This window comes from Tenrec ecaudatus, chromosome 9, assembly GCF_050624435.1.
Source record: "Tenrec ecaudatus isolate mTenEca1 chromosome 9, mTenEca1.hap1, whole genome shotgun sequence".
Classification (NCBI taxonomy): Eukaryota; Metazoa; Chordata; class Mammalia; order Afrosoricida; family Tenrecidae; genus Tenrec; species Tenrec ecaudatus.
In genome coordinates, this window is record NC_134538.1 from 53730910 (window position 1) to 53741150 (window position 10241).

General features: G+C 47.0%; 1 protein-coding gene across 1 annotated transcript; it reads left to right on the forward strand.

The window, feature by feature from the left end:
• Window positions 1-3956: 3956 nt before the first annotated feature.
• Window positions 3957-9983, forward strand: IGFBP1 (insulin like growth factor binding protein 1). Its single transcript, XM_075557501.1, has 4 exons — window positions 3957-4310; window positions 6378-6554; window positions 7493-7621; window positions 9852-9983. The coding sequence occupies exons 1-4, from the start codon at window positions 3957-3959 to the stop codon at window positions 9981-9983; spliced, it is 792 nt and encodes a 263-aa protein (XP_075413616.1).
• The last annotated feature ends 258 nt before the right edge of the window (window positions 9984-10241 follow it).

Consider the following 10241-nt stretch of genomic DNA (forward strand, 5'->3'; position numbering starts at 1 on the left):
CCTTCTTACCTGCAGCTCCTTCCCCATGTATTCTAGCCTGGAAGAACTGTTGGGTAATCCCACTACACCACACTCTTCCATCCTCTGCCCTAGCCTCCGATGCTCCTTGAATTCTGGACCATCAGCGCCTCACTAGTGAGCCTCTATCCCCAACCCCTGTTTCTGGAAGGGCCTGGGCGTCAGACCTGGGGTGCACTGAATGATAATACTACTCTTTGACCCCCCAGCCAAGGGATTCCGGGGCATCGGGGGATTCAAAGACGCACCAGCTGTGCTCCCTGGGTCCAACCACGCAACTCAGCTGAGATCCTGGTGGGCTGTGGAGACCACTCACCCCACATCCACCACCCATAGGCACATGCCCAATGTAGATGATGTTTTGACGGAAGCTCGGGGAAAGGGAGAACTCTTCGTGTTGTGTGGTGTTAGTACTGTGTGGAGTAGTTCGATTTTCTGTCACTGTGTGGCAGGCAGTGGAAACATTTGGGGAATCGATCCATGAGGAGAGGACTTTCACAACATGCAGCATGCGGGAAGCTTTCAAGAAGGAGGTCAGGGGCACACACTGGGCTGGATATGTTCACAACCAGGGAACTACCCAGGTCAGACCACGTTTCTGACAGAGAGTTGTATTTCCCATAATGCTTTCCAATGTTTCACCAAGTCAACATGACACAGGTGGATGCTGTGCTTCGAGACTGTAGGACTGGGGACTACGTTGAGGAAATCAGTGGGAACACTCAGAGACATCGGTCTCTGGGAAATAACATTGTTCAAGGACGAGGACAAAAATAGTGTTGAAAAAACTCAGAAGCATTGAGGTCATTTCCTTACCCAGACACCACATATTGTTGGCACTCCGTGAAGCCTGACAAACATGTTCAGGAGTTTGCAGCGACCCTTATTTTCCCACACCTTACTCCAATTGTTGTTGAAGAAGAATTCTGTGAACTCAAGTAGCTTGTCTAAGGTCTTAATGGAGGGGCTGGAGGAGTAATGGGCAAATTAATTTTTATTTTCAGTTTTTCAAAACTGGTAATGTAAGGGACACCATGAAAATTCAGGGGTGAAAACGGCTATGCAGTGAAAACAAAACTTTCAGTCCAATTGCACTCTCTCCCCGAGAAGTAACCATAAAGTTCTTAAACACCAGTCTCTTATGTGTTTCCCCCTAGATACTCTGCAACTTTAGAGCCACAGGCACAGATCGATTTATGTTACTTCCTTTTTGGTACACTAACAATTGCACATCTAGACACTCCTTGACACTTAGCTTGGAGATTTGATTGATCTTGAATAGCTAGGAGGTGTTGCTATGGTTCCTGATTAGTACACAAGCGATAGCCTCTTCCTCTCGCCTGGCCGCTGATGTGCCAGTGTAAGGATGCTTTTACTTAGCCAGCATCCTCACTGCTTGCAGCAAATCACTGTTATAAACCAGGCTTCAGGGTAGAGATTGGCTCATCTACCTTTTCCCACAGGTGGGGTTGTGTTTGTAGGGTAGAAGGATAAGCGTAGCATTGTTCACACAGACCTGTCCCCTCCTAGCCTCCGCATTCTTGGCTCGATTCCACACTGCCCGCTTTGTGACCGCCACACCTGTAGAACTGGAGCATGCGCATAGCACTTATTTACTGATCTAGAGTGAACGTTTTCACGTGTCTTTCACCGCATTGCGTTTCATATCCACTTTGATGAACAAAGATGTAACAACGTAACTACCTATGACTAAGCAAGCACAAATAAAGCATGCCCTTTCCTTACTGAGTATGCCATCCCTGCCAGTGATTGTCAATTGGGAAATGAAAAGAAAATTCTTGAGTCTATAGGAAGATGCCGTGCATTTGAGCGACAGAAAGATGCCATCCATATCCAGAAATAGGATCTCTGATGTGGTGAAAAATGAATGAAATTATTCATTACAGATTAGTACAGAAACACTAGTAAACTCATGCTTCCCTTGCTTACTGTATAACACAGCACTGGAAGGACCCCTGCAAGCCCAGGCCACCACAGTGATGACATTGAGTGATCTGTCTGCCCTTGGCGACCAGTCTTCTCTTGTGGGATGGGGCATACCCCATGGCCACCTTGGCTAAGCTCCCCGTGGGATTGGCTCTCCACATTCCTTGGGCTGTTGTTCTTTGTTCTTCAGACTTGGGGACATGTCCTCAGCCATTAATTCCCACTAAGAAGTCAGCCCTTCAGGAAAAGCCCCCCACCCCCCTCTTCCAGCAGTTCTCAACCTGTGGGGTGTGACCCTTTGGGGGTCGAAAGACCCTTTCACTGGAGTCGCCCAATTCATAACTGTAGCAAAACCCCACCCATTACAGTTATGAAGTAGCAACAAAAATCATTTTATGGTTGAGAGTCACCACAACATGAGGAACTGTATTAAAGGTCCTCGGCATTAGGAAGGTTGAGAACCACTCCCCTATTCCCACAGTGCCCCTGGATGCCCATTCCTATTAGAAACTTTCTAGTATTGTCACCTTACTTGTGTATGGCTTCCTTTGTAACTGAAAATCAGGACCCCGTGCAGGCACACTTTTTATTCTCTCTCACCTTGCTCTGGAGGAAGCACTCACTGGTCAGTCTTTTTTGAGTGATTCTGGTTTGGCTCCATCCCTTTCAGATGAGTCAGGAAAACCCCCCTCCCACTGCTAACCTCACTCCATCCCCACCCAACCCTAGGAATGACACTGGGTGATCACATTGTTGAATCATCCATGCATCCCTCCTTCCTTCCTGTCTTCCCTTTTCCCTGACAACCTTTCCTTGAGGACTAAGGTCTGCCTGACCCAAGCCAAGGCATTTTCCATCGCCTCATATGAATGTGAAAGTTGACCACTGAATAAGGAAGATGGGCGCATTGGAATCGGGGTGCTGCGGAAGCATATTGACAGTCCCATGGACCGCTTGCTGTAAGGAGTGACCTTTGAGGCCAGGGTGGTGGGATTTGACCTTACAGACTTTGGACATGTTGTCAAGAGCCACTGGTCCCCGAAGAAGGACATCATGTTTGGGCAAATGGAGGAGCAGTGAAAAGACGAAGGCCCTCAGGGAGATGGGTGGTCAGGATCAGCAGTCCCAACTACGGGCAGCTCCATGGGGAAAGATGTGGCTTTCTACTCCCACAGAGTCACAGTCTCGCAAACTCACGGGGGCGTTTCTGCCCTGGCCCATAGAGCTACCCTGAGTTGTCATGGACTCAGTGGCAGCTAGTTTTGCGAGCAGCGCTTGTGGGTAGTGGCTCCGATCGGGCTGCGGTTCGAACCACCAGCTAGCACCGCAGGAGAAAGGGGAGGCTTTCGACTGCCGCGAACAGTCACAGTCTCCGAAATTCACCGGGGACAGTTCTACCCTGTCCTATCGGGGCGCTCTGCGTCCGCGGTCCACTCAACAGCCATGGGTTTTACTTGTTTGTTTCGTTTGGGTCTTCCCCTCGTTGTGGCCTTGATGTCTGCAAATGGAGGTGACTTAAACCCTCGCGCTTTCTCCGGATGAGGCCGCGAGGGCTGGCCGACTAGTCCAGATCCCAGCGATGGTCTTCCGATGTAAACAAGGGTCATTACTCCATTTGGCAGCGACGCCTGTTGTTAGAATTGGACTTTGGTTCCACATCACAGGATAAACACGAATCTGAAACTCTAGCCGTTTACCTTCCTTCCACCCACGATTTGAGCAGGAGCAAAACAAACTTATTTTGAGTACACAGCTCCAAACGCAAGAGACCGTCAATCATTAACCACCAGCTCCGGGGCAAGCTTTGAGCACGCTTCATAAGGCGAGCCCAGGGCCCGGTGAGCATCCATCGCCTCCTGCAGCCACTGTGCCTCAAGATCGTTGCCTCTAGCCGCCAACGCGCCTCGACGCCATCACCACCCACTGCCACCGCCCTCCACACCGTGTCTGCTTGCCACCGCTGGCCAGTCTTCCACTGATCCTTGTCTGAGATGGCGAAGACGTCCGCCACAAGAGCCTGGGTGCTGCTCCTCATGCTGGGCATCCTCCTTGGTGCCACTGTTGCTGCGCCCCAGCCCTGGCGCTGCGCACCCTGCTCTGAAGAAAAGCTGGCACTCTGTCCGCCAGTGCCGGCCTCGTGCCTGGAGGTCGCCACACCAGCCGGCTGTGGTTGCTGTCCGACGTGCGCCCTGCAGCTTGGAGCTGCATGTGGCGTGAGAACCGCTCGATGCGGCAGTGGGTTGAGCTGCCGAGCACTACCTGGGGAGCCACGCCCCCTGCATGCCCTGACCCGAGGGCGGGGAGCCTGCATGCCTGCACCAGATGACAGCAAACCTGCCCAGAGTGTAGAGGCCACAGGTGAGCCCCCTCCTCCCCTGGTCCCCTACTAGGACAGACGGCAGGCCTGCGATCTGGCAGGGCAAAGAACTGGCTAAAGCTGCCGGGAGTCATGCACACCTTGCTGGCATCAGCTTTCCACTGGAGCTTGCAAAGGACAGGGGCTGCAGGCTGCCCAGTTCCATTGACCCTGGCCCAAGAAAAAGAACAAAAAGGCCCAGGGCCGGGAAATTTAGTGAGAAGATGGAGGAGAGGACCCAGGTCTCCTAGTGAGGACCTGGAGCCTAGTGAACTATAACACGCATGTTCCTTAGATGCCAGGGTAAGCGAGTGAAGGGGGGAAATGTAGCTTCTCCTGCAGGGCGATGACATTGGCAGGCCGCCCCCTCCTCCCTGGAGCTGGGGTCTTGATGATGACCTGATGTGAACATCTCTCCTGCTGTCTTCCCTCCTCACCCCTCCCCTCCCCTCATCAATAGACTTGGGATGTCCATTGTAGTGTGTGTCCTGTGAAGACGGTATGTGCTTCCCAGATGTTTACAGAACATAATGTGAGAGTTCACACCGACCACGCCGCTTCCATTCATTGCATAGAAAAACAGTGTTTGATGTGTAAGTTGCAGGGAACTCCTAAGAACTTAACCGTCAGGTTCTTTTCCTGAATTTAAGCAGCAATTTATTTGTAGTGGGAAGCAAAGGAAATGCCTCTTCCTTACTCTCGACTTCCTATCTCCCCATCTGGGCTGGTTGCACATCCTGTGTGGCTTCACAGAGGGACCTCATGGTCTGTACTCTGATATGACTCAGCCTTGAGTGTGTGACCCCTGCAAGGAAGGGTCACACGTCGCCTGTTCACTCTCTGTCCTTCAGAGTAAATGGAAGCATTTCAGCGAGTAAATGGATGCCTATCTCTCCACAAAGGGGACTGTCCCCAAGGAGAATGAGTCTTGTAGCAGGTACCATTCGAATCACTTCTCCATGATTCTGTTCAAACGCGGCATCCAAATCGCTGTGCTCTATCTGTGAGTGGTCTAGAAACTGCCCCCCGCTTCTGAGGCTTACAAAGGAGTCAGTCACTTCTTATGTGAGATGGCAGGGCCTCTGGGGAGGGAAAGGTGTAGGGCTGTGTGTGAGGGGACTGCAATCTAGACCCCACTGCTAAACGAACCCCACCCTGCTTACACCTATGAGGTTCTAACAAGATCAGTACCATTCCCAGGACTTCCTCATGACGCCAGGAATTGAGCCCGATCCCTGCCTTTATCAGTTTTGCCATTACCTCCATAAATGTGATGTTTCTCTCCTCCCCCAGATGCTATCTTAGAAGCAACACTTTAGGACACCCTTGCAAGACTCTTAAAACACATTTTTCCAGAACAGAGTGGGTGTTGCTTTTGTTATAATTCTTACCTGAGACCATTAGAAGTGTCTCTAGAAAGAGAGGTGGAAGCAATCGAGGTCAGGGGTTGGCAAACTTTGGAGACAGGGGAGCCAATGCTGTCCTTTACAGAAAATTTAATAATCATTTGAGAGTCATCAATGTATTTTACAAACCAATGAAGTCACCATTATCTGAATAATATCCTTAATCCCGCCTACCCACCCACCCCCAATTGTACATCAGAGCCACGTGTACACACCCAAAGAGCTACAGATGGCTGGAGAGTCGCAGTTTGCCGGCCCCTGATCTAGATCAATGCTTCCTTAAGTGGGTGACTCTGCTCCCTGCAGGGGGGCTGGAGGGTGTGGCAGGGCACTGGAATGATCCAAGGGGATGCAAAAGCAGATACCTACACTTTATCCTGGGTCATGGGCTATTGTCCAAAACTTTTTCATTGCCGGGGGGCAGGTGAGTAATTCCCTCCCCCCCCCACACACACACAAACAGGCAATAGGTCAAATAAGTTGGGGACCTATGGTATAGATGAGTGTGGACATCCTTATACTCCAGCCTGGCTTTGTGAGTAGGGAGGCATGCACACGTCTCCTGCAGGAGTGACGTCAGAGATCCAGTACAGTGCAGGTACACGGATGGAGAGTTCTAAGGCACTGCCGGTTCCATTTCAGACTTGAAGACCTCCTCGGCTCCAGAGACTGTGCCCCCCGAGAGTACTGAGATGACACAAGAGCAGCTCCTGGAGAGTTTCCATCTGATGGCCCCTTCTGGTGAGGACAGGTCCATCCTCTGGAATGCCATCAGCACTTACGGAAGCCTCAGAGCTCACGAGACTGAGGACATCAAGAAATGGAAGGTGAGGCCCTGCTGATGGTAGGCACTCTCCATGTTGAAGCTTTGTGGTTACCTCCCTGCCCCTGAAACCCTGCTTGTAAAGATGTTTCTTCCCAAAGTCTGATAGACACGTCTATGATTAGTGTTGCCAAGTTTTTCAGGAGAACTGCTTTTAGGAATCTTTGGAGGAACTAAGTGGAGCAACAAATGCAATTCATGCTGTGTAACTATAGATATGGTACTTCAAGCTTCTGAGCTCATCTTTGCAATGAGAGTGTCATTGCAGGGCATCTCTAGTGATCATTAAACTATTCTCAAGTTCAGTATAAGGGTCTCTCCTTCATATGCCCCCAACTATGTCCAATCACATCTTAACGCAAGACTGGTTTTAATTTTACCACTGGAAGGTGACATAGATTTGAGTTGATTTGACAACACCAACAACAAACAAAAGAAGAAAAAAGAAAAAAACAAAACAAAACCCTCACAACCACAACCAGAAAAGTGGAGGTTTGAAGCCATTTTCTGGATGTTTAAGATCTTTCACATGGAACTTATGACACATGAAGGAAATTTAATTCTTAAATTATCCAGGTAGACAATTACATTCCCACTTGATTCCGTTGATGTGAAACAAATCTGGGGCTTTCAGAAGAAGGTTATCTGACACTCAGGCATCTTCCTGCTGAATTCCTCACTGGGCGAGCGGGCAGCTCTTCTTTCAGCCGGGTACGTGGTGTTCAAAGTTATGCAGTGGCTGTCTGGAGGAGTCGGGAAAACGTCACAAAGTTGGATAGGCTACTGCTTGGCCTTTCTCTCTCTAAGTTTAGGTGAATGAAATTCTTATCTTTTATCTTGACAACTCTAGAGAGAGAGTAACCATCCTCACTTACTGGTCATATAGTTATCTCTTAATAATAATTCAGTTTCTCACATATTTTATATTTCAAATTCTTTTAGAAGCCATGCCAACGAGAACTCTACAAAGTATTGGATAGATTAGCCAAAGCCCAACAGAAGGACGGAGAAGCAATCTACAAGTTTTACCTGCCAAACTGCAACAAGAATGGATTTTATCACAGCAAACAGGTACGCAAGTCTGACTGCTGTGCCTCCTTATAAGGAAAGCTCTGCTTGTTCCACATCCCTGAAGTCATGCTTGCTCATCCCTAAGGTATCAGTCCTAGAGATGAATCATGAAGGACTTAAGCCTGTCAGTTTAAGGAGATGTTTTCACTCCCTAGGAACCACAGATAGTGTGTCCAAGATAACTTAAGGACATTTCATCATTTGATGGCTGGTCGAGACAAACCTCTTGGGAAGGAGGGTCTGGTTTTGAGAATTATGGCCGTCAGTTAACACTTTAGTGGATGTAGACTTTAGACAGATCATTAATTTTTTGGACCTTAGATTCTTCATCTAATAAAAAAGAGGACTGGGCCAAATTCTCCTTAAAAATGTGTATCTGATTGGGCATTTCTTATTTCTCTTTTTCCCCCTTTCCCCATGGAGGAATAAAAAAGTTCTAAAATATGATGCAATAACATATTTTTTTTAGATGAGCTAAAACTCATGGAGATTTAAATTTTGAGATTAATTTATCTGAAAGTTTCTCTAATTTTTATTTAGTTATTTAAATGTGTTAACAAAATTTACTATTTTAATAATTTCAAGTGTAGAATTCAGTAGCATTCATACATTTACAATGCTACGTGATAATTAGGCTATACTAAATATTTCAAATATGTGGAATTGTACCACGCTTATACTTTAGGGTCTGATTTATTTCCCAAGGATCATCCATCTATGCTCATGTCAGCATTTCATTCCTTTTTATGGCTAAATAATGTGTCACATTTTGTGGATCCATACATCTGTTGTAGACAGTTCCATCTTTTGGTTACTGTGATGATGATGATTTCAGGAAAGTGATCTTGGGGAGTCTTACAGGTTTAACTGATCCAGTAAATCTGTGTTTGTGTTTTGATTTTTAATGAATTTGTGGTTCGATTCATTTTTCTTCAGGCCTCACAGGAGCCACACACTACGGTCCTGATCAGAATAGACAGTAATTGTAAGCAGGCACCACGTAGTTCTTCTTGGCTTAGGGTAGAGGAGACCATGGTTCATAGACTAGTTTCTTCTTTGAGATCAATAATTATAACTTAGATCGTCACTCACAGCCATGAAGATCCCAGACACTATTCACCATAGTAGGATGTAGAACATAACCTTTATGAACTATATTATGACAATTGACCAAGACGTCCCTCTAGATCCGTGGTTCCCAACCTTCCTAATGCCGCAAGCCTTTCATACAGTTCCTCATGTTATGGTGACCCGCCCCCAACCATAAAATGATTTTTGTTGTTACTTCATAACTTTAATGCTGCTACTGTGATGAATCCGGTGACCCCCGTGAAAGGGTCATTTGACCCCCAAAGGAGTTGCGACCCACAGGTTGAGAACCACTGCTCTAGACAATGGCCCTACTTGAATCCATTTTGAGTTAAAATTTGTACATAGCTTAAGGCAAGGGTTCAACTTCATTCCTTTGTATGCAGAGATCCAGGTGTCACAGAACCATTGTCAAAAAAGACCGTCCTTTCCCCCTTGGACACACCTGTCAAAGAGAAATCTATCAGTTGCGCAAACAACTATTTTGGTGTGCATGTTTCACTCTGTCCATTGAATGAAACAATGCCTCAGGCCGTGCAATGGGTAGTTTCTCTTATTCAGTATCTCCTGAAGCAGGCCCATTTCTATCTCTGCTGGCTTCCTTGTTCCTTTCTTGGGCTGGGGCTTATTGATTAAGTGTTTTACTACTACAGTTAAGACTACTTTACCTGTAAGGTCCCACCTGACACCAGAGCTTCCATTGCAGTCCTCTCCGAAGCACACACCCCGAGTCAGCCCTGCTCTCTTTAAGGCAACAGTCATGTTACCCCTGGAGGAGACGTTTAGGATGAAACAAGGCATATAATCTCTAGATGCTACTGAGAGAAACAATGTGTGGCTTTATGATAGGTCAGAAACAGTGGAAGCCCATGCTTCAAGTACTGCTGATCTGTTATTGAAGTGTCCATCCCTCACACCTTGGGCTCAGCAGATTTAATACCGGGACCATGAAAACAGATAGCTGTGTACAGTTGGCCATTTAACATGCACATGAAGACAATCTTGCATTTGACACATGATGAGGAGGCACAGAAGGTATCGTCTTTCCCCAGGGACACAACTCTTTGGAGACAGGGATTTGCCCCAGTACAGCTGTTTCAGTTGCCTTTGCTAATACTGCCACTGGATCTTGTCTCTGCAGTGTGAGACATCCTTGGAGGGAGAGGCTGGACTCTGCTGGTGTGTGTACCCATGGAGTGGAAAGAAGATTCCCGGGACCCTGGAGGTCAGGGGAGACCCCCAATGCCATCAATACTTTAATTTACAAAGCTGAACACAAATGCAGTATAATATGTAATTTCACATGAAATATTTAAGTATATATATATATATATAGTATATTTATAGTCTAGAACACACACACCGGTCTATGTATGTATATGGATGACTTTTTATACTCCACGTATTCCTTGGTATATAAAGTTGTTAGTTTATTTATTCACTGTAAGTTCATTTGTTTTCTACACAGAAACGTGATATCTTAATTTATATATCATGAAATGTTTCACCGTATTATATTAAAATACTTGCA